The sequence below is a fragment of the Eupeodes corollae genome, chromosome 1, assembly GCF_945859685.1.
Source record: "Eupeodes corollae chromosome 1, idEupCoro1.1, whole genome shotgun sequence".
NCBI classification, from domain to species: Eukaryota; Metazoa; Arthropoda; class Insecta; order Diptera; family Syrphidae; genus Eupeodes; species Eupeodes corollae.
This window is the reverse complement of record NC_079147.1, coordinates 224528533-224556463: the sequence shown is the minus strand read 5'-3', so window position 1 is coordinate 224556463 and position 27931 is coordinate 224528533. Positions and strand designations below refer to the sequence as shown.

General features: G+C 34.5%; 1 protein-coding gene across 3 annotated transcripts; it reads right to left on the bottom strand.

The window, feature by feature from the left end:
• Positions 1 to 17: 17 nt before the first annotated feature.
• LOC129938676 (serine/arginine repetitive matrix protein 1) lies at positions 18 to 27856 on the bottom strand. 3 transcript variants are annotated; one of them, XM_056046358.1, is made up of 6 exons: positions 27809 to 27856; positions 27327 to 27418; positions 26656 to 27252; positions 15692 to 16860; positions 15497 to 15622; positions 18 to 4184 (listed from the first exon to the last, which is right to left on the bottom strand). In XM_056046358.1, exons 1-6 carry the CDS (start codon positions 27820 to 27822, stop codon positions 3405 to 3407), a joined length of 2778 nt encoding a protein of 925 aa, XP_055902333.1. In that variant the 5' UTR covers positions 27823 to 27856; the 3' UTR covers positions 18 to 3404. The 3 variants fall into 3 exon arrangements, with proteins under 3 accessions (XP_055902333.1, XP_055902334.1, XP_055902332.1); XM_056046359.1 differs by lacking the exon at positions 27809 to 27856 and having other exon boundaries at positions 15692 to 16650; positions 16711 to 16860; positions 27327 to 27764; XM_056046357.1 differs by lacking the exon at positions 27809 to 27856 and having other exon boundaries at positions 27327 to 27763.
• Between the last annotated feature and the right edge of the window lie 75 nt (positions 27857 to 27931).

The window sequence follows — 27931 nt, the reverse complement described above, 5'->3', positions numbered from 1 at the left end:
AAATATCACAATTTGGTTGTTTTGTTTTGTAATTATCGGTTGTGTTAATATATTTTGTTTTTTTATTTTTATTTTTTATTTTCATAATCTTAATATTAATAATTTAATTTCAAATTTCAATGTAATATTAATTATATTTATAGTTATAGTTTAACTTAAGCATGAACAAATATTTTGTTGTATGGAATTAATAAAATAACAAGAAAAATTAAAATAAAAACGAGAGCACGACGCACACACACAAAATACACAAAATAAGCCACATACGAGTAACGATTATTTTAAAAATTAGTAATAAATATATTTTTATATAGGTTTTGTTTGTTTTGAATGGTAATTATTTATTAATTGTTTTTGTTTTGTATTTTATTTTATGTTTACTACTACAATCAATTTATATTTATGGCTAACTTAGATTTCAATAGTTGTTTTTTTGTTTTTGTTTGTTTAGAAAAGCAACGAAATTGTTTTCTTTCTTTTAGTTTTCTTCAAAAGTCCAATACTGTGTGATTTATCAATTTCAATATTGTTATACATGATTTTATCGCTGTTTAGAATTTGAATTTTATTGTTGCTTTTTTAAATGGGGATATTTTATTATTTTTATTTGAAATATTATATATTTAAGTCGATACATGCATCAATACATTGTTTTATTTTTGTTCTACAAACATTTTTTTGTTTTCAATTAAAGCTATGATTTACATTTTGCGATAGAATTTGAGTAATATTATTCATTATCATACGAACATACGAAAAAACAACAGTTCCAAGCGTTTTACATACAAATAAACAAACTTACATAATTATGCCGGAATGCACAGTATAATTTTGTATATGTCAAAGTTAAGTTTGTCATTAAACAATTATTTCTATCGTTTTGAAGATACCTGAAGAGTGGTTTTTAAATGTCTATGTAGTTTCTGGCAAAAAAAAAAGTTGCTTTAAAGCAAACCTTTATCGCTTATCTAAGGATCATAGTTTCTTAAGAAAATACTCTTCTAAAGCAGAATGGAAACTTAAGTTGAATATTATGAACATGAATTTAAAAAATAAATAATTTTAATTGAAATTAAAATCAAAAATATTTGTTCTTTTTCCTTAAACTGACTTTTTCATGAAATGTTGTTGTTTGAAAATATTAAAATACTTTAATTGTATGCAGAAGATTTTTTCAGAATTGGTTGCTTTTGAAATTTGTTGAGTTGACACAATGTAATTTACAATATATTATTTTGGAGATAGAAAAGAATTAAGTTTTTAAACACTTGTAAGACTTTATTTTAATTTTTGATTGTTTAAGTTGAAAGTAAAAAGCTACTATTTCTTTTTTAAGTGATTTGATGAAACTATTACTTAAAATATGTTTTCGCGAAATTGAAATTCATACACACACCTAATAAATATAGTTTTCTCATATGAAGAAAAACAATTCATGTTAAAAGTTAAGTGACAAAACAAATGAAAAAACTGTATGTTTGTTAAACGTAAGTAACGCTTATTAAAAAAGAGTTTTTAAAGGCTCAAATCCAGAGAAAAACAAAATATGAACGGTGTTCAAAATTGTAAATGTTGTTTATCTTAAATAACAGTTTAAGATTTAAAAAATAACTCATTAACCATTAATTCATTAAAATAATACCAATCAAAGTACATATAACTTTGAAACGATGTATTACAATAATCAATCAAAACACCTGCATTCATAATTCCAAAAATTCTTAAGAAAATTCGCTATAAAAGAAATTGAGGTTGGAAAAGAAGCAAAGACTTGTAGTGAATTAATTTTGAAATAGCTTAGAATTATCTTATAATCCGAAAAGCCTTTTGATCTTATTAATTTGTATTAAGTCTGTGAACCGTTTTGAGCTGACATAATAAAGGAAAAATAAATCTTTCAATTTTTCATGAGGAAATTAAAATCAACCTATCCAACTAATGCATTAGTTTGTACATAATTAGTTCTTAAAATGTCCTTTTTAATAAGCGTTAGTAAATAGAATTATACAATTAATGGTCCTTTTGTTTTGAATACTAAATAACAATTTCATTACATTGATAGTAGAGTTAATGCAGAAGTATAAAAATGTGTTACAAGCTGATTGACTTTCAATTCATTTGGATTGATTTAATTAGGCCGACAACTATTTTGAATAAATTATTATAAACAAATCATGTCTACTATGGAAAATATGTTAAATGTGTTTGTTGTTGTGTATAAAATATTTATTCTTCACAATCCATTTACATTTTATATTAGAAATGAATTGTTTAACAGTTTTAAAAATTACTGTTTTTAGTTTGTTTGTTTCTTTTTTTCAAGCTTAAAATGCATTTTCAGTTGTAATTTCAGTTTAATAATAATTGTACGCAGCTAAATCTTAATAAATGATTTTAGCGGCACGTCAAAAATACAAATAAAACACGAATCGAATTAAATTAAATATGTATGTATACAATTTGAACTTAAGAACAAAATAAAAAAACAAACGCTATATTTTTTTTGTACTGATAAACATAATAAAATATATATTTTGTCAGCAAAGTCAAATTATTATTCTTTATTATGGGTGGTGGGGTAAGGTAAACTGTTTCTTCTTAAAAGCTAACGTTTTCTAAAACTATAAAACTTACATACTAAGAAAAACATTTAAAAAAAATCATATTTGTCTAAAGAAATAATTATTTGTATGGAAACAAAATATTGTAACAAACACGAAACATTTCTCTGGAAATTTAAATTTGTTTTTTTTTGTTTTTTGTTTTTAAATTTCAACAAGATACATTATAGTTTTTTTTTTGTATTTGGTTTGATAGGTTAAGGAAATATTATTAGAAAAATAAAGGAATATCAAAAATAAAAAAAAAATAATAAAGGAATTCATCATAAAGGGGAACAGAACTTTGGTTTTCAAATATAGAAAGAAAAATAAAAATAATTAAAAATGTCTGGGTGGATCAGAATTAATTTGTCTTTAGTCAAGTGTTGCATCAAAAATAATAATAATAATAATAATAGATAACTGTATCTATTTGTATGTAAAGCATTACAAATAATAATAATTAAGAAAGTCATATTGTGTTTAAACATATATATGCGCGCTAGTGCAAACAAAAAACAATTATTACAAAAAGAAAATAGTCAAGAAAATTATCAATGTCTTATAAACAATTGTTACAAAAGAGAAAGAATGACATCCAAATGGGATCCAGATAGTATAGGCAAGTATATATATATATATATGTAAAATTATTAGCATTGTAAGAATAGATACAATTTAAAAGAGGAACGAGTATTTTTAATCTCGTCTTTTTTGGGGTGAAAAAAAAATATATCAAACATGTTACACATTTATGTTTTGTTTACGCATTCAAACCATTTTTTTTTGTTGTTTTGTATTAAATTAGTCTTCAGAAGAGTTCTTCATAACGATGCGTTGAATTCTTCGTTTGTTTGGTTCACTGACACCAATTTTCCTGTCGAGCCTGTCGAAAATGCCTTTTCGGTAATTTTCATCATAGGATTCTTTGTTTTTGGATCTTTCACGTCCGCCTCGTCCTCGGCCTTCATCTGTTCTGCGTTCGCCCGACGATGATGATGGAGAAGATTTCAGCACGACTCTCCTGTTCGATGAACTAAAGGCTTTCGAATTTCTGTGTACCGAAGGCCTTGGGGATGGAGATGGAGGACCAGGTGATGGTGGCGGAGATGGCGTATCGGCAAGCAGACGATCTTCATCGTTTAACAAATCAATGTCGTCATAGTCAAGTTCGTCTTCTGACGGTGTATCGTGAAGCTTGGCTGGCTTGGCGGCAATCTGTTGAGAGCTGGGTGTTGGTGGCTTCTTTATCACCGGCTTAATTATAGCTGTTGCAGTTGAATGTGAACTTGCGTTGCTGCCGCTGCCCCCACCGCCGCCGCCGCCGCCGCTACTACTATTATTCCCATGACCAGATGATATATGATCGGAAAGGGTTCTTTTGGCTTCGGGAAGAATTTTTGCAGTTGGTATTGATTTTGTTGAATTTCTACTACCGCTACTGCTACCATTTCCATGACTGTACGATTCGTATTTCTTTGAAGCATCAATATCTGCTTGTTTTCGCTTCAAAGAAATTATTTTGCTCTCGGTTACGATAATTGGCTTAAGCTTTTGTGGGGCCTCGTCGCTTTGTGGTTTATCCTGGAAAAGTAATTTTTGTTTTATGTTAACCTAAAATACAGAACAAAACTTAACAAATTTCATTGGACCACCATGGACCACAATTATTAGAGAGTATAAAACATTAAAGCCAATCGTATACTATTTGGTTCATTTGATTAGACGCAATACTTTTGTTTTGATAATTTTTTATTTTTTCATGGAAGATAAATGAATTTGTTCAGGTTTAACTGAAAAGAATTTTTTTAAGGTAGTAACGGGTGCTTTTAGAGTGTGCTTTTTAGTGCTCATTTTGGTTTACCATTTCATTAAGAAAAGACTTACTCCTGAATATTGGAAATTTATTACCAAAATAATGGTTTGCGCTATGCAAAGAAAAAATCAAAGAATTAAATGAAACTTTTGGTGAGCAAATTATCTGGCTTCGTGAGCTCGTAGCGTGGTCTCAAAGATCGTGCGATTTAACACCGCCGCGATAGGGCCCTACTATGTAATTCGATTCTACAAATAAATTATTAGAATTCGTACTTTATAGTTCTATATGTAAAAACTGAAAACGAAAGTAGAACAGATTTAGTACTGCCAACTATTTTGTTGTTTCTGTAAGCGAACTGTGCCGGGATTTTTAAACAACGAAAATTACAAACAAATAATGTATTGAACATTTTATTAATTAAATTTATAGTTTGTATGTTCTTGTACAGGAAATCAACTAATAGTGTAAATAGCAAATTCACACTTAAAGGTGGGTGTCCATTTGAGACTAAACGTGCGGCGAGTCGCTCTCAAGCTGCTCTCGAGGCGATCTCGCAAGTGGACATAATCCACTGTAGCTTGCGGAGAGTTGATTAATTACTCTCGACAATCGATCTTTTTGAAAGTCACTCGCAAGTGGACACATGTGTTTACCACTATCCGAGATAAGCTCGCGGAATATCAACACAGTTCGTAGTTTGCGAGTAGCTGTCGAGAGTAAACGTTTCAAATCATTGGATATTGAAGGAAACCAATCAATTTATTGACAAATATGAGTCAGTTGATTTATATGCTTATCGGATTTATGTGTTTCCGATATACACTCGCATACTGGTATGGCTTCCCTTAATCGCGTATCTTTTTTAAAAATGATGGGTCCATCGTTTTGTATCAAAATTCAATTTCACTACCTTACAAACGGCAAACATTTCGAAACTCTTGAGCAGAGAGAAAAAAAACCCTCTTTTTGCCTACAAGCTGTGATTTGCACACCAACTTGCACATGTATTAACTCTATAGAAAAAAAAAATGTGGGGAACAAATACTTATGCAAGAGGATGTGCATACTCCCCACATTTGAAAAATGGCGGATCTAGTAGGCTTGTTCAGAGGTGTTCAAAGAAAATTCTAAATTGTGGATGAACATCTTTTTGGTACTCTAATTGTGTTCGATTGAGAGTTATATCATTCGACTATAAAGTGAAATTAATTACTCTTGTTAGGTGTCAGAACAATGAAAATTTAAAAACAATTCTAAATTACGCATTTAGACAAATATTAGTTCGTTATTTGAAGCCAGTTTTAATCATTAAGTAACTAAAATAAATAAGGTGGTGCAATGAGAATTTGGACCTAGAAACATAAAACTCTGAAAGCACTACAACTGTTATTTTTTGTATTATTAGCTGCGTTTACATGCAAAACAAAAACTTAGATTTGTTTCAATTTTCAGAGTTTAACGACTTAATTTTGTCGATGCGAAAGTTGTAGGAACATTGTAAACGAGAGTTGCAGAATGTAAACATGGATCATGACGATAAAAGAACGCAGGAACATTGAAAACATTTTTATGTAATCGTCTCTTTTTTCCATTCCTATTTTATTTGCGCCTACTCGTTGTTTATTTTCTTTACATTACTCACTACATTTCCAAAATGCTGAAAATAAGTGATTTCAGTAGAGACTGGGCCTCAACCAACAAGCGTCTCCAGCCAGCTCGGTCCCTAGCTATCTGTCTCCAGCTTCGCACGCCAAGTTGGTTGAGGTCCTTTCCCACCTGCGTGCGCCACCTGAGTCGCGGTCTTCCTCTACTGCGCCGTCCCTCGGGATTGGATTCGAAGACCTTCCGGGCTGGAGCGTTGATGTCCATCCGCTCTACATGACCTAGCCATCTAAGCCGTTGGTTGAGGCCCAGGTCCGCCCCGGACTGTAGCGCCACCTTAAGTAAGTAGAGACTATTTGAAAAGACTGTCAACTTATTACTCCTGTTGCCAATTTTCATTGCATAAGATTTGTGAATAGGTGATAAGCTATTCTTACTGCTTTCCACTAAGCAAGTGTGTTGCTTTTAAAGGCTAAACTACATGAGCCTAAAAGTACTTTTGTCAAAAGTAAAAATATTTGTATTCTCGCTAGGTCAGTGGTTTTGTGAAAAGAACATATACAAATTTGTTTTTCAACCACAATTTAAGTCTTATGCATCATTTTCATAAGTTTTCCAGTTCTAACTATTTATATCTTATCTTTCAGTTATAAAGCGTCAAGGAAAAATCTGTGAGTAAAAGTTCTAACTACAGTTTTTCAGAAAGTGCATTGTGGCTTATTCATAAATGTTTGCTAAACTTTTTAGGTCATTCATAAATAAATGCAAATCTAAGTTAAGGGCTAAACCTGAATAACTATAAACATAGAAAATGCTGTGTTCAAGTAATTATTATCGCAGCCAAATTTCTTAATTAATATTTTTAGTGTATACAAAAGCTGAAAAAGTAATTCATGACAAATAAATGTTAAGTTAACACTAAGTGCCAGAAAATATCGATTGATACCGCAATTGCAGAAGATATGAATATTTTATATAAATATTCCGGAAAAACTGTAGAACTTTATTATTTCCGTTTTTTATAATAAATTGAATGTAAAATAATTCAATGCAGTATATTTCAGATAATAAAGTAGTGAAGTTATTAGTTAAGGTATTACTATTGAAATAAATATAACATACATTTATAAAAAAACATGTACTCGTTCATATAACCTTATCCTTGTTAAACTCTTTCTGAACACATCTTTTCTTGTTTTGTCTTAATGCCATCTATCTGTAACTCAGAGAAAGAGAAGCTAAAAACAAATTCACCACGATCTACCGTTATAACGTTCACCGTAATTTATTGACAAACAAACATTTTTTGCTAGAATTAATTTGTGAAAACCAGAGAGAGAAAGAAACGTCAAACGTCTCAATCTCTCAACTGAAGTTTTTTCTCACTCTGCTCTCCGAGGTGAAAACATGTATACACGCATACGAATTCAACACGCTATAAAAAATGAGAGTAAGAGATTTTGAAGGGACGGAGACCAGGAAACTTGGCTCGGTCGATTAGTTTTTTCTCTCTGCTGTTGAGGATTTTCAATTGGAAGCTCTCTTAAAAGAGCAGACATTGCACCGAATTGGTTACGACGATCTACCCACGGTTTTTTTAAGAACCGTGCCGATAATTAAAGCAGCTGCAACCCTTTGCTTGAAAGAATACATGGCCAACTGATAATAAGCTAGCAGAAGAAATCTATCAAGTGAACACGATTATGATTATTTTCTCAGCAAGAAAACTCTCAATTTTCTAACAGAGAGCTCGCGATAGCAAAATTTATAAAATTTGGCTCTCAAACTAGCACATGGACACGCACCCTAATGTTAGACAAAAATCCAGACATTCATGGACCAATTTGTTAATTAAAACAAGTTATTTTACGGATTAAACATGTCTTAAAATAAATGTCTTGTCCTTCTATTAACTATAAGTCAACTTTTCACTTTAAGTGCTAGCTAACGTCCGGCGGAGGTATTGTTTGTTTTTTTTTTCTACTGGTTGCTAAAAATTTCAAGGCAGCTAACACCTTAACGATATGGCACAGAAGTTTACCTTCACACTTGAAATATTGTTCAATCGATCATTAAGGGATCTTTTGAAAGGCGGTAGTTTTAACAAGCTGAATTAAAGTTATTGGAATGGACTAGAAATGTCTTTAATAAATACTCTATGCTACTTTTATCTTTTTTATTACATACAGTGGTGGACACGAATTTAGCACATTGAAAAGAGTACAAGTATTTTTCTACTTTCAAATCTTTATTACTTGCAAGTAACGGCTCATTTTTATGTTACATGGTAATAAAAATGTGTAAATGATTGAAAAGTAAAATACTGTTTTGTGAAAAATGAAGATTATTTGTGATTTGCTTTGTTTTTAGCTGGACATAAATTTAGCCCGTTTTGCAATCAAAGAGTGTATCCTTAATTTTTGTGTTTCTTAAAAGAAAAAAATAATTTTTAAGGTAATTAAATATTCCTTTAATGATCTTTATTAAAACAAAAATTTGAATTAATTAGTCATGGCAAAAGGAAAATGGTGCTGAAAGAAAAAAAGAAGTCTGATCTTGAAAATGAAGTCAAAAGGGCGGACGGTAACAGACATTTCAAGTTGTTAGAATGCTCCGGGAAGCTGGTTTATAATGCTCTACGTTTAAAAAGTTTGGAGTGATTGAAAACGTTAAACAACCCCCGGGGCAGAAACACATCTACAAATGAAGATAGAATTATTTATAGGTTATCGACCAAGGATCCGTTTAGGACCTCCAGTGCCATTCGAAGTGAACTTTCGACGAACTATGGAGTAAATATTTCCTCAAGGACCACAAGACGCCGATTAAATGAAAACAATCTTGAATCCAAAACAAATCTAAAATCTAGGTTACAGCTCAAAGCTCACCTAGACAAACCAATTAGTTTTTGGGAAAACGTGTTCTGGAACGAAGAATCCAAATTCTGCTGGTTCGGATCGGAAGCAATATGTATGGCGTCCAAAAAACAATATGATCCAAGGTACACCATTAAGACTGTGAAACACGGTGGAGACAACGTTATGGTCTTGGCTGCTTTTCCATGGCACGGCGTTGGCCCCATCGTAAAAATTGACACCAAAATGGGCAAGAACGTGTACGGAGATACTTTTGGATCGCACGATACCCTACACAGAAGACAATTTGCCGTTATTATGGCGCTTCATGCACGACAACGACCCTAAACACACTTCAAAGTTAGTGAAGTGTGCCTTAGAGTTGAATAAAATCAACGTTTTGAAGTGGCCAGCACAATCACCCGAACTTAACCCGATCGAGAATTTGTGGAATGATGTTGATCATCACATTGAGAAAAAAAAACCAACCAATTTAACACAATTGTAACAGGAGATTCAAAATGCTTGGTATGCAATTCCAAAGTCACGATGTGAGGCTTTGGTTGAAAGTTTGCCAAGAAGAATTGCTTCTGTACTGCAAAATAAACGGTTCCCTACCAAATACTACGAAAAACTTAGAATTGATAACGGTAATAAAATTTTATCAAGAAACTGTTGAATGTGCTAAATTCGTGTCCAGACGAAAAATTGATGTTTCTACATTCCATGCCTTTTTCTTCTTACAGATCTTAAACATATTTGATGAAGTGCTATCTAAAAAAATAGTGCTATGTATATAAAATATAACTAATTTCATAATAAGAAAACAAATTGAAAATTAAATGGTTTTTATTTTCTTTAACAAGTGTGCTAAATTCTTGTCCACCACTGTAGTAGCATTTAAATGTAGAATCGCAAATAAGTTTCGAATAGAATCAAAAGTAGAATCGAATTACATAGTAGTGACCCTGGAATTTTGTTTGTGGGTTTTGTTTAGTAACTTGTCTACGCAGATAAGCTCGAGACGATTGACAACCTGAAGGAGAAAATTCATCGCGTCATTGCTATGCTAACATACGGCCTGGGCCATAAATGAACCTCGTCTGGAATTTTTGTTGAGCCAGTCACGGCGGCTGAATTCTTTGTCATAACATTAAATAGCGTAAACGTGTTTTATTTCATCTTGAAAATAACACATTAAAAAAAAACACAAGTTAAAAAAGTGTTTCGAAACAATATAGACATATAAGTTGATTAACGTTGTTAACTTGTTAATAAATAATTTATGTTACTAAAAAATTTGCAGTAGAGAAGCATTTGTCTCCGAATAAAGCATATCAATACTTTTATTATATGACAACAAAAATATGGCTGGCCTACAATATTCAAAAGTATTGAAGAATTACTAAAGTTTTTAATTTATTTAGAACTGTTAAGCATAAGAAATGGTTAAAAGTCGTAATAACTCTAACCGAACATTTTATTTGAAGCTGTTTTAAGGCATACCAATAGCATTATCGCAAACATAGTAAAGACCAGCCTATCATAAATGACCAAATGAACCGAAACGTATAAAGAAGAGAATGAATGCGTTGAAAACAACCACAATTGTTTCTTCTTCCCAACATTGAATAAATAAATCAAAATATACAATATTTGTCTTGCATTTTTTTTTTATTATTTCAATAAAATCAATAAAAACTTATGTAAATAATACTTAAAATAAATTAACGAGATTTAAATTATAAATTAAAATAAATGAAATACATTTGTTTAATTATGAAATTTAAGTGAATCAAAGATATAAAGTATTTCCTGAAACACAAGTTTGTGTGGCATACATTTTAAAAATAAAAGTACATTAAACATAAATCATTTGTTTTAAAATAAAACAATGACTATTGTACAATTTCAAATAAATATATAAGTATGGTCATGATGATGAATGGTTTGTCTAGGTCAAAAACTGAGAATTTTTTGAAACAACGTCAAGCATAATATCGTCCCTTATTTCAGAATATTGAATGTGTAAAAAGAGGATCTTGGATAAGAATCATATCTTGAAGCAGGTAGTTTCTAATTTAAAAATTATATTTTCTTTGATTTGTGCACACTTACAATGATTTCAGAACTAATTAAAAATGTTACAACGCTAATTGCATCATAAATATATAAATGAAGTGGCGCAACTGTCCGATGAGAACAAGGGGCTAGTGACTTATAACTCTCAACCATTCCTGTGAGCGAGTCATGTTGTCATGCATGGAGGGGATCTACAGTTTTAAGCCGAATCCGAACGGCTTATTTGAGAAAGCATTCTTTATGACGAGAATTACTTTTGGAGGATTTATCAACTCCTCTTAAGAGGCAGTACCCGTGAAAAAAACACAGGCATGACAGTCCAACGCACTAACCATCATGCTATGAGTATACTACTTATGCATCAGCTCCAAATTAATTTTCACATTCATCATTCTGGCGTAAGGTCCACGATATTTCCAACAGTAACTAGATTTCTTATATAAATAAGCGCACATTCAAGGATATTTTTGCTACCCTTACTATTCCAAGACAAAGTATGAGCATTATGAGATGGCAAGAGGTTTTAAAAGGTGTTGGGTTTGAATTACTGAATATTGCAATGGCTGAGAAAACAGTATATAAAACATTCGTGTAGTACGGCGAAAGAACCAATTTCTGTACTTGACAGTACGACCAAAAAGTGGCTCGTCGATATATTGATGAGCTGTCCTGGAAGCAACAGTATGGCCAAAATAATAAGAACAGTTACAACGTTTGAATAAAACAACAAAAAGTAACACTTTCATTTAGAGAAATAAACAACAACTGTATAAAATAACTGTTCTTTTTATTTTTTTTAGTTATGTATATTTTATATTAATTAAAACAAAGAACAGTGCGTTCAGTTGCAATTCATTTGTTCATGGTTCAAGAAAGAAATTTAAAAGTTTTGCAATTAAGACTTCACAGTAAAAAAAAGGTAAATAATAAAGTTCTATTATCTAATTTCTTATAACTAAATTAATTTTATTTTATTGAAGAACTTTACGGGAAAAAATAAGCATTGCTCGGAATCTCAGCGTCAAGCTATAATGGTGTTGCGTGAACAGGGTGAGACAATTTGGAGTATTGCCAGAATACTCAAACAATGTTTTTTCAAGCATTAAAACTAAGAAAGGTTCCCTTATTTAAACCAGGTCATATAACAAAGCACCTGTCTTTTGCCAAAATGTTTCACATGCCCTATGATCCATTGAAAGAGCTAAAACAATGGCGAAATGTGTTGTGGAGTGACGAAGCAAAAATCAATCTATTTTGAATGGATGGAAAACATTTGGTTCGTCGACCAAGAGGTCAAGCGTACAATCCACGACACACCAAGACGACTGTGAAACATGGAGGTGGAAGTCTGATTATAAAGGATTGTTTTTCTTGGTGGGGAGCAGGGCCAGTATTTCTCATTGATAGAACAATGACCAAGGAAACTTATGTCGGGATTTTGAGAGACCCATTGCTACCATGAGCAGAAGAAAATATGCCCTTAAAGAGGCGATCCCACGGCACTCAGCAAAAGTAACAAAAAGATGGTTTGAAGAAAATGGAATTGATGTTTTGCCCTGAAACCCATTGAAACTACCTCAAAATTAAAGTAAGCAAGCGGGTTTGTAGAATTTTGCTCAGGAAGTTTGGTATTCAATTCCACCCGAAATATACCAACGATTGGTAGGCTCTGTGAGTCGTCGAATAACCTCTGTCGTTTTTAAAAAAAGGTGTTTATTTACTATTTTGTCAAAGGTTTCTTATTTGCATGGCCATGTTTTTTTTATATTAAATTAATAACTTGCGGTTGAATATAATAAATAAATTGATAATTCTTTGTAATAACTGTTGGAATTTAAAGTTAACATAGTAAACTATCCTGTCAAAATATAATATATTTATTCAACACAAAACAAACGTAACATCAAATAAAAGTAACAAATCGTGTTGAGTGTTCTTATTATTTTGGCCATAGCTGTATGGTTGATTTTATTGAGGAAAGAAATGCAACTTGCTTTTTCTGTGGAACATAATCCGATAAAACAACGGTTAAATAATTTTACAAAGATATAATCATCAATCAATTTAAACGTGCTCTCTCGTCAAAACCAACATCCCAGAGATGAGAGTTATACAAAAGGTTTGAAAACATATACATATGTATAAGTGTTATTGATAACATCTGGATCAGACGGGGAGAACTACTTCTGGCATCACCTTAGGAAACCTAAACATCTAGCGGCATTTTTGGTGACATTGCGTTTGCTATCCTTCCACAAGAGGTGGTTGGAGATATGTAAGGCTGTGATGGAGTAGGATACACTTAGGGCAGTTTAATGGCCCATTGTTATACAACATGAATCTTGAGGCTTTCTTTTAAGCTAAATGAAACTAGTTTGAGTCCCTTACGAAACGTGCAAGACTGATTATGTTAATATGATTAATATCGTTTCGATCATTATAGAAGAATTCTCCAAGGTAAGTTTTGAATTTTTGAGCTAGAGAGAGCTGAAGAACTGGTTCATCCTATTCCTCATCCATACAGCTTCTGCAAAAGTCATTTGAGAATACGTCTAGACGCGACACCGATTATCGAGCTTATATGCGATATGCTTAGAGATAGCAAGCACCTTGAGCGCTTTAAATCTAGCGTAGGTCAGATGTTTTTCGTGGCCTGACAAGTGGTGTTGTTATTCCACCTGATGTTAGCCTTCCTCATATCGTCATGAATTAGCAATAGTTTACATGTAGCGATTGGTATGCCAGCATTAGCCAAAAATGGTAGAATGGGTTGCACTGTAACATTCAGACAAGTTCATCTGCCTTACAATTTCCTGGAATGTCTCTATGGCTCGGCACCCAGCAAATGTGAATATTAAACATTTGCGGCGTTTCCATTAGAGATGATCGACATTTATGGACTGTTATAGGTTATAGAGTTTGTACAGACAGAGTTTTATAGCGGCCTGAATATCTAGAAAATGTCGATATCAAATATTTATACAACGTTTTTTTTTTAAGCCAAGCCAAGACAAGACTTCTTTTATCGCCAAATATTTCGCCTGGAACATGATACAATGATTTTGAAGGCGGAATAAGGGACTTAATTTCAGTCGTTCAGAGCACACGCTTCCACCAACCCCTTCATTTGTTTTTTACCCATTATATAAAAGTGGACTGACTCGCCTTCCAGGAATGACCTATCCTCCCAGAAAGATCTAAAAGCTATGTAAATCTCGAAGTTTCTGAAATGCAGTTGAGGGATGGTTCATTCTAAATACTTAAAAATAACGAAATGGCAAATGTTGTTGTTAACCCACTGCGATCAAGCTCTAAGGCGATTAGCAGCGCTTGGATTGGTAAATATATCAAGAGGTTTTAGGTATAAGTAGGGCATCCAGTGCGGCAGATTGGGTCATGCGAAGCAATCCGCTTATAAATAAGCAAGCAGATCGTTGTACTGTATTTAGTTTGCCTCGGTTTATGGCTCCCCAAGCGAGCCCTCTAAGATCAGAGATTTTAGTACAGATGAGATTGCATGTGTCCACGTTGTTAAAAGCACTTTCCATCTCAAGGAAAGCAATCAAATTATATAGGGAGTATTCAATGGTTCGTTCTTAGGTGTGTAACTCTTTTTCCACCGAATTGCCTTTACAGTATGCATTTTGAGTCAAAGAAAGAAGTCTTGTATCAATAATTGCCCTTAAATGGATATCAATTAGTCTTTGGAGATACACATGCCGAGATTTTCAATCTCCTTGCTGCATGTACCACTCATGGATAGGGGAAAGGTGTTAAAGTATATTTTAATGACAGTAGAAATCATTGAGTTTTCGACACATTAAATTCTACTCGATTTTTGATCCCCATTTAACAATGCTGTCTAGGTGCAAATTTAATGAGCTTACCATACTTTGGTTATAAATTTGAAACTCCTTTCTTAAAGGGGCATCACAGTCAATTTTATAGCAAAAGCATAATCTATAATCTCACAATATATTGACTTATGCTAGAAAAATAAATAATTAAATAAATACTCAATGTCAATCAATTCTTGTAGCGCAGGTGGGAACAAAATGAACAGACCTAAAGTGGGACTGTGTACCAGAAATATTTGCAATTCATTATAGCTGACTTCGTGCCTCGGTTAAATGATATTGGAGACTTCTGTGTTTAGCCAGACACAGCTCATCTTTACTACATTTAAACTTTGCAAAAGTATGGATATAATCAAAACCATATAGGAATTCGGTCGGTTGTTAAATCCATGACATTTTTCGTATGATATTCCGCTCAGTGTGCAAAATTTTGATCTAGTTAAAAGATGACAACACAATGATGCTTTGAGTAAATGTATCCTTTAACATCTCCAACCTTCGATTTGGCCTAACTACTTAAAATTGGCGTGTGCAAACTAAATTTATTATGTAAGGGACTAGTTTCTTTAAGGGTTTTGGTTTATGCTGTTATTTAAGTTTGACGTATATGAAAAATGTATGACAACTTGTGAGAATTAAATCTAACGATAAATATAAAAATAATATATAAAAAAGACTCACCTCATGGTGTTTTTCTTCTGCTGCTCTTCGTCGACGCATTTCTTTATCTTTTAAGATCTTTTCCCTTAAGGCCTTTTGCTTCTCAATTTCCAGCCGATACACTCTTGTCTCCTCGTCTTCCTCCATCTAAAACAAAGAATTAATTTTGGGTAAGTTTAATTTCAAATTATTCAAATTTGTTTGTAATAAACTTACATCACTTCTGTCACGATCTCGCCTTCGCATTGGCGATGCACTTCTCCTTCTCTTGCCATAATTCCTATTTTCATATTCTCTACTATTGGCACGACGAAATCTTCCTCTGTTAAACGAATTGTATCTATCACGACTTCCTGCCCGACGATCACGATCTCTGTCTAGACCTCCGGGGCCCCCAACGTTAACACCACTATTATTACTACGTTCTATGTGTCGGTCACGTTTTGGTGGCGAATAACTGCGTTCTCGACTGCGGCTTCTCTCGCGGCTGCGACTGCGTGGTCTGGGGGGCGGTGATCTCTCATTGCGGCGCTTTTCAATGTGCTGCCGATTTTTATTTATGAACTCCTCTTGCTGCCGAAGTAGTTCTTGATCGCTCTGTAAATGCGACACATGACTACTTATAGTGTGCATAAACTGAGTCTCTTGGATAAATTTGCTTGTGGCTGCCTCAACTCCACCTTTGAAGTTAGGGTTAATGAGCACTTTGCTAGGTCGAATGGATTGCTGCGACGTTGCCATTGGTGCTGCTGCTGAAGCTGTTGGCAATTGCGATTGGGGAGGCATTTGTTGTCGCGGGGGGCCTCCTTGTTGTTGGGGAGCAGGGTTAGCGAAATTTGGATTTCCTTGCATCATCATACCAGGCGGTCGATGCAACGGCGCGCGTGGTGGTCTGATCCCAGGCATTGCGGATGAGAGTTCGGGTCGAAACATTTGGCGCTGATGATGGTTGGGAGGAAACGAGCCGACATAGGGCAAACCGTTTGAGGGCACTGCCCCGCCAGAATACTCGTTGTGTGGAACCTGCCCATACATATTAGGATTAGGAAGGCGATAATTGCCTCCTGGCTGTCGAAAATCCATTCTAGGACCAGGCACTGGATGTTGATTAAGGGGATATGTGTGTCGAAGTGGTTTTTGATCGGATATATAGGGATTTTGGCCAGGGAATTGACCTGGAATTAATTGAGGATTTATATTTTCATTGGGATGATGAGGATATTGAGGAAACCCACCACCAGCACCGCCTGGGCCCATGACAGCCCCGTGCGGAGGATAGCGAAGCAATGGCCTCTGACCCGGATACATCATGCCACCACGCATCATCGATGCACCAATGCCTCCACGACCACGTTTGGAATGCATAAAGCGATTTTGATGTTTATCTGTAACATTAAATTTTTATTGTAGGTCATGTCATTCCAATAAAGGACAAATAAAACAATAGCATATAAGAAAACTCCAATAAATAAGGATTTTTAATAACTTTACAATTTCTTGAACTGCTTTATCCTATAAGTTTAATTTAAATATTAAACAAAGGTTTTCGACATTTTTGAATGTCCTTATTTTAATCATATGTTGTTTTTTTATCATTTAATTCTTTGTTACAGTTTAAGGAACTATAAAATGTTAACTAACGCGTCCTAATGTACAATCTTCAACAACAAGTACAAAATTTAATTGAAAAATTTAAGATATTTAAACCCGGTCATTACTTAATACACCGTATTTTTTATACTAAATCTAGATTTAGAAAGGATACTAAAAGATTATTGATTTTTAACTATAAAAATGCAAAAATAGTTTGTCCGATACCGCACAAGTCATTTTAGTGATAATATCGATAATCAATCAAAAAACGATAATCGATCAAAAAAAAATTTGAAGCAAACTCAGCCATTCGGTATCAAACGTCAGTCGAAGAAGAGAACAATAACAAAGCCGGCTGTCAGAGCAATTTTCGTCAAATAAATTATATCTAAATGTTAAGTACCTTTCTGTTCATTTTTCGTGGAGCGTACATAAATAGTCTGTCAATCCGTGAACGCATTTATTACATTTAATTATTGATGAAATTCTTTTTTACGACACCAAGTAATAAAGAAACCTCAAATATGTTTCTTTTGACAAAGTCAGATCGCATTTAAGATGGCCGCCCTATAATCAAAGGGCGCTCTTATTTGAAATCGTCATTTCGTAAACGGTCATTTCGGGAACGTTCCCGGACATTGTTTTGAAGTATTTGCTTGTAAAAGATTTTGTATGCATTGTTTTCATGATTGCTTATTTAATATAGATACATAATTTACCCATGTTATCAATCAACCCTTAAATTATACGCTTTGTTTTGTTTTTGTTGATTTTATCAAACTTAGAAAAACGTTCCCGAATTAATGGTTTTCTGTAAAGCTAGGCATACACGATGAACATGCTCAGCGCACGACAAGCACAACGACGAACATTTATTTCGGGACGATTGTTAAAAAAAGGATGTCTGAAAAACAAGCGCAAGTAGTTGCCTTTTTGGCCAACACATAGTCCAAAAATTCTTATAACAATGTATTAAAAACAGGTTTTGAAAATCACAATTACATTTTTTTTTAATTTGGTAAAAAGGTGAATGTGGAAACTAACTTTTTTCAATATTACCACTTTGGTTTTTACATTTATTCTTAGTACATTTTTTCAAAAAAACTCTAAAATAGTTTGTTGTACGGAAACTTTTTGGACTATTCGTATGTGAAAAAATTAAAAATAAAACAAAAAGAGGTTGTGGATGAAAGACTGCCTTCAGAAAATCCATCTTATTAAAATACCATACTCTTGGCACATATACTTCTTCAGGTATTACGTCCGATTTTTCAGCTCAGATCCCTTCTGTAGGAGTATCTAAGTATGTTTTTTTTTAACGATGTCCAAAGTGGCACTTTCGTCAACATCCTTGTATTTTTCTATGAAGTTTTCCCAAGCTTTGTTTTTTTCAATATTATTTTTATACTTTTCAATTTTGGGGCATCCCAAATAGTAACCTCGTTATGCAGCAATTACAAAAATTCCTCTATAAAAGGATGAAACCCAGTTTCCATCTTCCGCAATGTTCATTCGACGACATTCATATGAGAAATGAGAATTTGTTCGCGAACATCGCCATAAACGACGAACATGACAGCTAACGAACATGAAAAAATCCAAAATTTTGCCAACCCATACATGAGAAAACAAACAGCGAACACAAGCAGGTTCGCCGAGCATGTTTATCGTGTATGCCTAGCTTAAGCTATTTCATACTAAGCAATATTACTAAAAAAATATAGAATTCTGTGCGCTGCCCTGTCGAAGTTTATTAACATACAAACTTTAAATTGTAAGCAATCATATTGCTGAGTCACAAAAACATGGGAAAAATTGAAAAGTGTACAATGCAGAAACATCATGAGAAAAGCTGTGAGTTCTACGGATTTTTTCCGTACCTACTATGACACAATAGACTTAGTTTTTGTCCACAAGAATAAAGGGGAACAATTATCAATGCTTGCTGGAACGGTCATTCCCAAAAATAAAAAGCGTTTTGGAAACTTTTGCCATGGCCTCTATATTAACCACTTTAACATAATTGAAAACGTTTGCCCATGGCTTTTTCATAAGGTTTATGAAGTTGGCAGACAATTTGAAGACAAGGACACCTTAATCGAAGCTTTCCGTGATTTCTGGTTAAAATTTTCCTGTGATTATTAAAAAAAATGTTATGTTTTTAGTCCAAACCATCTTATAGAGGATATGACCAAAAATGGCAGACATAGTAATTTCAAACGCAGAATAACTCTTGCTAACCGCTGTTTCTTTGGACTAAGAAAGCAATTGAGTGGTAAAGACCTCTCTCGAGGGACCAAAGTGTTGCTTTATAAGACCCTTATCATCCCCGTCCTGCTATATGGTGCAGAAGCATGGATTATGACAAAATCGGATGAAAGTACCTTGGCTCGCTTTGAGAGAAAAGTTCTTCGTGTGATCTACGGTCCCGTATGCATCGAAGGGGAGTGGAGAAGATGGAACGACGAGCTGTACGGGCTGTACAGCGACGTAGACTTAGCCAGAAGGGTAAAATTCCAACGACTAAGATGGCTGGGTCACGTAGAGCGCATGGTAACCAATGCTCCGGCCCGGAAAGTCTTCGAATCCACACCGTCAGGACAACGCAGTAGAGAAAGGCCGCGGATCAGGTGGCGCGCACAAGTGGAAGGTGACCTCACCCAACTTGGAGCGCGAAACTGGAGACATGTAGCAAGGAACGAGCTACTTGGAGAAGTTTGTTGGGTGAGGCACTAGTTCATACAGGACTGTAGCGCCACCTTAAGTAAGTAAGTAAGTAATTTCATTACTAATGTAAAAAAACGTTTTAAATAAATGCTGTTAAACCAAAAATGTGTGACCTCATCCTAGTGATTGGCAGTCTCCAACCCGCTTCCCAGATAAGTTTATTTTTGTTTAATGTTTTAATGTCTTGTATTTCTTGTTAAAAATAAATTTTCGTTCACAAAAAAAACATGAAGGGAAGTAAAAACCTTCAGCAATAGCAGCTTGAAGACGAGCAATTCGCTCATTACATATTACAAGCCGTTTTAAACGAATTAAATTGATGCAACTTAAAAAAAAACCGCTACTTGATAGACAATGAAAAATTGTGCGACTAGTTATTCAAACCACCAATAAGCTGGAGAAGCTCAGATGGGTTCCAATTTTATTTTCACAAACAAAAAGTTTTTTAAATCTTCATCACAGCCGTGAAGTTGATTTTGTGATATGGAAAACTGTCAGTTATTATGAAACTTGAGGTCGTTGTATTAAAAATTACTGCAGCTGGGTATAAAGAAATCTTGGAACATAAACTTGGCCTACTACCATTCACTCGGTGCGTATGGTTAGTACCCACAGTTAATGAAGGTAGTCGTTAGTTTGAAGACAAGGAATTCTGCAATTAAGTTAATGTGGAGCGAAATTTTGTCGAACTTTATTAAAAAGCTGTATGATTCATAGCAGAAGTAATTTACAACTAAACCAACTATTTCAGTTTACTCCACAAGAATGTAATTATTCCTATTAGAAGCTTTGCAAATGGGCGAAAGAAAAACTATTGAAAAAACGTGCAAAGTGTTTTTCAAAATGTGTGGGCGTATTCTGTTGAAGTGGAGTTTTCGTCATTACATAGCATCAGTTTACCTTATTACTATAGCACATCATTCAGGGCTCTTTATGTTTGCTTATAGGAAACCCTCATTTTAAATAATTTTAAATTTCATAAATTGTTTGTTGAACAAAAATTATTAAGAATCATAAACACAACAGAGGTAAATTTGTTGTTCTTTTTATCTTACTTTGAAGAGCCATTCCGTAGCACCAAATAACAGCTGTTTTTTCATGCAAATATCATTTATACACAATTATAACCTTACATTTCAGGTAGACAGGCCGACCGACATTACATTGAACACCGCTTGTATTCTTTTAACAACGAAATTAAACTTTAAACTTATACAAACATGTGGTTTTGTTTAGTCTTTTTCTCGGTGGTTTTATTTATTAACTATCAAATGCATTTCAACTTAAACTTCAACTACAACTACTATTTGAGGATATCCAAAGAAATAAAATAATTAAGTTAAAACTACTTATTTTCTCGCACCAAAATTATTAGCACATTATAATATTATGTTTGGAATGCCCTCCAAAATAAAACTTCTGCCAAAAACAGGAATAATTATAGTTAGTTGCTTGTGAATTAAAATAACAGGTTTTTTTCCATACAAAATTGTTCAAAAACAACCCTTAAAAAAAGAGACCACTGATTCCAATCGAAAAGTAATTTTTATTATGCATGTTAACATGCGCGTCCGTCCATCGCTATGTTGAAAGACACAAATATAAGCGAACACATGCGATGGAAATATGAAACCACACAATGTGGAAACTATAAAATCATTATTTGTGACCTAAGGGTATAAGATGCGAACCACCTGGGGATCACAATGCAATAATGAACATGTGCAATTATTTCCACTACTGTGGGAATCAACCCTCACTACGATCGAAGAACAAGATAAATACTCCTGACAACAACACGGCATTTTTTTTTCTTCCCTATTCCCTTTCGAACTAGTTTAGTTTTTTAAATAAAGATTTTTTAGAAATGAATATAATTTACCTTAATAATTTTTGAATTTGCATAACTATGTCAAATCATATGCAGAGATTGCTAAAATTAAAAATCACTTCTCAAAGCATCGTATGTCGTTTGAAGAGTGCGTCTTACTTTGCAAGAACCAAGCATACAGTTTGTCCTCGGGCTTCAAATGCGCGCAAATATAATAAGGATTGTCTAAAAGCTCAAAACAAATTTAAAAATTACATCAACCCAATTTGGTGCTCAAGTAGGATAGAATTTGGGAAAAAAGTTCATCCCATGACGGTAACAACAAATCGTTAATCTAGTGGAATTTAACTATAAAAAATCAATGTAAAAACCGATTTTATGCGCAGCTTATACCTTGCATTAAGCAAGCGTGAATACATTTTTGGGTGGGGATAATGCAAACAAAAAAAAACAATTTTTTTTAAGTTGGGTTTTGAAGGTACTTTGGTTACCCCTGTGTAAAATAAAAATTAAACGTTTTCATGCAGCTAAAGCTATTGTTTTAAGCTTTTATAGCCCAAAGCAGCGAGAGATTAACTTGTTTTTTTTTACTGTTCTTAGTTGCAAAGTTCAATGATAATTGAGCCAAAAGAAAGACAACTTAACTGCTTCAAAGTGCAAATTCTTCTTGTCTAAACGAAATATTTAATCTACCCTTCACTTTTTTAGATAAAATTCCTTCTATATCAACACGTGAAAGATCAAGAAAGAGCTTTGAAGCTGAGCTTTAACGAAATTAATTTATGGTAAAAATACACTTTCAAGATTGTCAAATAACTGTCGAAAAAATCCCCAAAAATAGATAGGTGTATAATAATATTATTTGATTTAATTTTAATTTACCGGAATAAAATTGAGGTTAGCAATTGAAGATATCATTTGAAAACGAGTCTTGTGATTAAATTTCACATTCCTCTGAAGAAACGTTGGCTTTAATTATAGATGCGCACTATCGACCAAATATTCACACTACGGCAGATCTTGAAAAAAATCCAGGAACTTCAAATCGATACCCACCATCTCTATATCGATTTTAAAGCCATGTATGACAGCATCTATAGGGAAGAGCTCTACAGAGAAATCTCTAGTCAATGAGGGCAAGACCAAGTATATGCTGCCATCAAAAAAGGACATTGAACCACGACGTCTTCGACAAAACGTCACCATGGATTTCGAAGTAAGTGGAGGACTTTGTCTACCTAGGCACCGCTATAAACACAGACAACGACACCAGCGCTGAAATCAAACGAAGAATAATAATAATAATAAAAATCCCTGCTTCTTTGGACTTAGAAGACAATTGAGTTGTAAAGTCCCCTCTCGATCATCTAAAATCGCCATCTATAAGACACTCATCATCCCGGTTCTTATTTATGGCGCTGAAGCCTGGACCCTGTCAAAGAAAGATGAGAGCGTCTTAGGATGCTTCGAGAGAAAAATTCTTGGAGAGATTTTTGGTCCCGTCTGCATAGATGGAGAATGGAGGAGAAGATATAACGACGAAGTGTACGGGCTATAAAGCGACACCGACCTAGTTAACAAAATCAAAGTCATGAAGAGTTAATGGACATCAACGCTTCAGCCCGAAAGGTCTTCGAATCCAATACAATACCGGCGTAGTAGAGAAAGACCGCTACTCAGGTGGAGCACGCAGGTGGGTGAAGACCCCGACCAACTTGGCGTGCAAAACTGAAGAGAGCTAGCTAGGGACCAAGCTGGCTGGAGACGCATGTAGGTTAAAGCTCAGGTCCGCCCGGACTGTAGCACCACCTTAAGTAAGTAATAATAGATGTTAAAAATTGCATTGCATAACATTGTATGTCATCTTCTTTGCAAACGTGTTATAAAGATTTTTTTTTGGACTGAAATAAAAAAAAGCCGTCATAATAAGAATCGATATTTTATTAATAAAAGGTTTACGGTTTCAAAAGTATAGGACTGGAATTCGACATCCGTCAAACCAGTTGTTGTTGTTAACCAATTTATTCAGTTGAAAGTCTGACATTTGCGAAAATATTGTTAAAACCTACTACAAAAATGATGATTCTGCCACAGCCACATATCGTGCTTAAAGAAGAGATTATGGTTTACATAATCCTCCAATCATACAAGCAATTGACAAAATTGTAAAGAAATTTGAAGAGACTGGATTGGTTACAGTTTTTATAAGGCCTGTGCATCATCGTTTTGCTCGTACCACGGAAAATATCGCTGCTGTAAGTGAAAATTTTGCAGAAGACCCGAATGTCTCGATTTGTCGTCGTTCTCAGTAATAAGGACTGTGTTACGGCACATTATGGCGTATCTTGCATTTGGATCTACACCTACATTCATTTAAAGTCCAGCTCACACAACAACTGAAACCAGCTGACCATTCACAACGTTGTAGATACGTCGAATAGGTGCTAGAACAAAAGCCGGTGCATGTCGATTTTTCGAACAAAATGTTCTTCAGCGACAAAGTACATTTCTCCACTCTTTGGGTATGTTAATAAACAAAATTGTCGTATTTGGGGTTCGGAGAATCCTCAAGTACCTAATTAAAGAGCGGCCAATACACCCACAAAAAATTAGGTGCGCTCTTTGCTGCGGAGGTGTGATTGGACATCACTTCTTCGAAAACGACGATAGAACGACTGTCGCCGTCAATCAGAAGCGTTATGGTCATATGATAACCGACCTTTTTTGGCCTGCTATTCAAGAACACGACTTGGAGAATATGTGGTTTCAACAAAACGGTGCCGCATGCCACACAACTCCAGCGAATATGGCTTTATTACAAGAGACATTTTGTGGGATGGAATCGGCTAAGGTGATAATTGACTATCATATTATCATTCTACGCGAAAGACCGTGTTTATTAAAATAAACCTTTAACTTTTGAGCACTTAGGTTATGTTCGGTTAGGTTAAAGTGTCTGTCGAAGATGGAAACGGACACACTTAGGCCAGTTTAATGGCCCATTGTGATACCACATGAATCTTGAAGCTTCCTCCTAAGCTCAATTGAACCAGTTTGAGTCCCCTTAGAAACGTGAGAGGCTGATTATGCTGATATGATTTAGATCGTTAAAGAAGAATTCTCCTAGGTAATACTTGCGTTTTCGAGCCAGAGCAGGGAAGATGAAGACTTGTTTCCTCCTCTTCCTCGTCTATACAGCTTCTGCAAAAGTCATTTGAGAATACGCCTAGTCGTGCGGCGTGCTTTCCTCTTAGACAGTGTCCGGTTATGACACCTATTATCGAGATTATATGCGATCTGCTTAGAGAGAGCAAGCACCTTGAACGTTTTAAATCCAGTGTTGGCCAGATGTTCCTTGTGACTTGACACGTGGAAATGTTGTTCCACCTGGTGCCTGCCCTCCTCACAGCGTCCTGCATTAGCAACAATTTACAAGGCGCGATTGGTATCCAAGTACGTGCCAAACGTGGTAGGATGGGCTGCACTGTACCGTTCCTGGCGAGTTCATCTGCCTTACAGTTACCTGGAATGTCTCTATGGCCCGGCACCCAGCAAAGGTGAATATTAAACTGTTGAGCCATCTCCATTAGAGATGATCGACAGTTATGGACTGTGTTGTAGAGTTTGTAGAGACAGAGTCCAGAGATTTGATAGATCTGAGAAAATACCGATATCAGATGTTGATATCACGTTTTCTTAAAGCCAGGACAAGACTTCTTTTATCTCCAAAACTTCCGCCTGGAACACGCTACAGTGATTGGGAAGGCGGAATGAGAGACTTAATTTCAGTCGCACAGAGTACACACCTCCACCAACTCTTTCTTTTGTTTTTGAACCATCTGTATAAAAATGGATTGACCAATCTTCCAGGAATGTCCTATCGTCCCAGAAAGATCTGGGAGGTATAGAAATCTAGAAATTTCTATCGAATTGCAGTTGGAGGATGGTGTAGTGTGTGTGCTTTGGAATTGATTCTAAATACCTAAGAATTGCGAAGTGGGCAATGTTGTTGTTAGTCCACTGCGACGAAGCTTTGAGGCGAATAGCAGAGCTTGCAGTTATTTGTTTGCTAAATACAGATGTCAAGAGGTGTTAGGTAGAGTAAGGTGTCCAGTGTCATTCGAAGCGATCCGCTTATACATAGGCAAGCTGAACGTTGGACTTTATTTAATTTATATCGGTTTAAAGCTTTTTCTAAAGCAGTCCACCATACTGCCACACCGTACATTAAAATCGGTCAGATTACCAATGTGTATAGCCAATGCGTGATTCTAGGTTGTAAGCCCCATTTATTTGAGCACTTAAAAACCAACATTCGTAAATATGTGTCAAAAAGTAGCCAAAAATTCAAAAGAATCGATATTCTATATGTGTTTTATTTACGTTTACTCCTGAAACCCCAAAATGGATAACCCTGCGTTATATTTTCTACACAAAGGTCTTTTTCATCACAAATAAGAAGAAGCTTAAAATAAGGAAAACATGAAGTATGGAGAACTTTTTAAGAGAAAAACTTTGCGTTCCTATTTCAGCACACAAATGCCCAATATTAATAAAATTGTTGTTTCATTTCATTGTGTATTATTATAGTCAACCAAAAACAAATCTAAGAAAAGTTAAACTTGTGAGCTATATTAGATTAATTGGAGTGGTCGCAATGTCAGCCTATTGCAACAATCGAGTTAAAAATCGAAAGTCTGCGATTTTGAAAGTGAACGAAATAAAAAAAAAAACATTTATGGAAGGAATTGGACAAACACGTGCCGTTGCCAATGAATCTGAGCTTGAAAAAACGTTAAGCCACTGAAAAATCCTTAAAGTTTAGAAATCGTTGTGTGCCATTAATTAAGCGTGGAACTGTATACAAAAGGATACAAACAAGTAAACATATGGTATCTAAATTTGTTGTCTTTGTATTTTCTACCTACAATCAAATTCAATGGAAAAGGGTCAACTAGAATTTTTTAATATGCAAATTGCGTCAAGAAACGAGTATCAAAATAAATAGAAAATCAATAATTTGAATTACCTGGAGATGAATCGATTCCTTCTTCCATTTCCCGTTCTGTCGCTTGCTTAATATTTGTTCGCTCTTCGCGCTCTTCTTCGGGATCTTCCCGCGGATCTGAGAATTCAGTTCCAGCCACACTTGAGCTGTCTTGTGAACTTGGTAGCATGAATTCGGGGGCGTGTATATTCAGCACACTCACATTGGGATATTCCACATGCGATTGCTCTTCGTAGTTGGTCGACGTCACAACTTCTTCGCAGCTGCTTGTTGTTGTCGCTATAGATATCGCTTGCTGCTGCTGTTGTTGCAGTTGCTGCTGCTGTTGCATTGGTTGTTTGAAGTCACAAACAGGAGCGGGTGGCTGTTGTTTAACTGGAGATTCTTCGCTTGTAGACACGTCCGAGTCACTCGCCAACGCCGCCGGCGCAACTGGCGTTGTGCTTTCTTCTGGTCGGGTCGCTTTTGCGTTTCCCGACGAAGATACCTCTTCGGGTAGTTTTAAGGAATTTTCATTGCCATTGGAGTTTGTTTTATCGTTTGTTTGCTCGCTAACCCATTCTTCAGCTTCTTCTTTTAATTGTCTTTTTTCCTCTTGAGTTACATCCTTTTCCAAGTCTTTTTTTTTAATTAATTGAAATAAATATGGTATAGAATTGGAAAACAAGGAGAAAACTTTCAATATTACTTACCATCGTCAGATAGGAGCAATTCGTCCTCGTCAGCACCGTACAATGCGTGGTCATCCAGATCATCGCCGAGTTCATAATTCAATAGATCATCACTGCGAAAATTAGAAGCCATATTTAACTAAATCAACAACTTTTAAAGTCCATAGAATTTATGCAAAACTTGAAATTAATTTGCAATTTGCACATTGAAATTGAAAAAAGTACATATGTAAGCTTGCCCCCCGCTCACTTTATCGTTTTTCTTTTACAACACATTTAATTTTCAAGCAAAAAGAAAGAAACCCAAACTTAAACCCCCAACATAGACATAGATTTTTCACTTTGAAATTGAATGTTAAAAAGTTTCCTTTCGAGGCAAATAATAGGAGAATTCGATGAAGTAGAAGTTTATCTTGTTTTTAATTTATTTTTTAGTTAATAAATTGACTATTTAAATAACAAAAATTGCAAAAATATTTTCAAGAAAAAAAATTTGTTCTTACTTCAAGTCGGACATTTTGATATTTCTCAACTACCCCATGCGTGAGAGTGAGAAGGAATTTGAAATAATCTTCAAAGTTGGTTGTTGTATTGATAAATTGAGACAGCTATAGAGTTATATTTAT

What these genes read in the sequence shown, in the direction of transcription:
- LOC129938676 (XM_056046357.1), bottom strand. Translation starts at nt 27,438, where the DNA reads ATGGCTTCTAATTTTCGCAGTGATGATCTATTGAATTATGAACTCGGC. An exon ending in ATTGCTCCTATCTGACGATG is followed by an intron (nt 27,253 to 27,326) that starts GTAAGTAATATT and finishes TTAAAAAAAAAG; the next exon opens with ACTTGGAAAAGGATGTAACT. An exon ending in CAGAAGAAAAACACCATGAG is followed by an intron (nt 4,185 to 15,496) that starts GTGAGTCTTTTT and finishes TTACTTTTCCAG; the next exon opens with GATAAACCACAAAGCGACGA.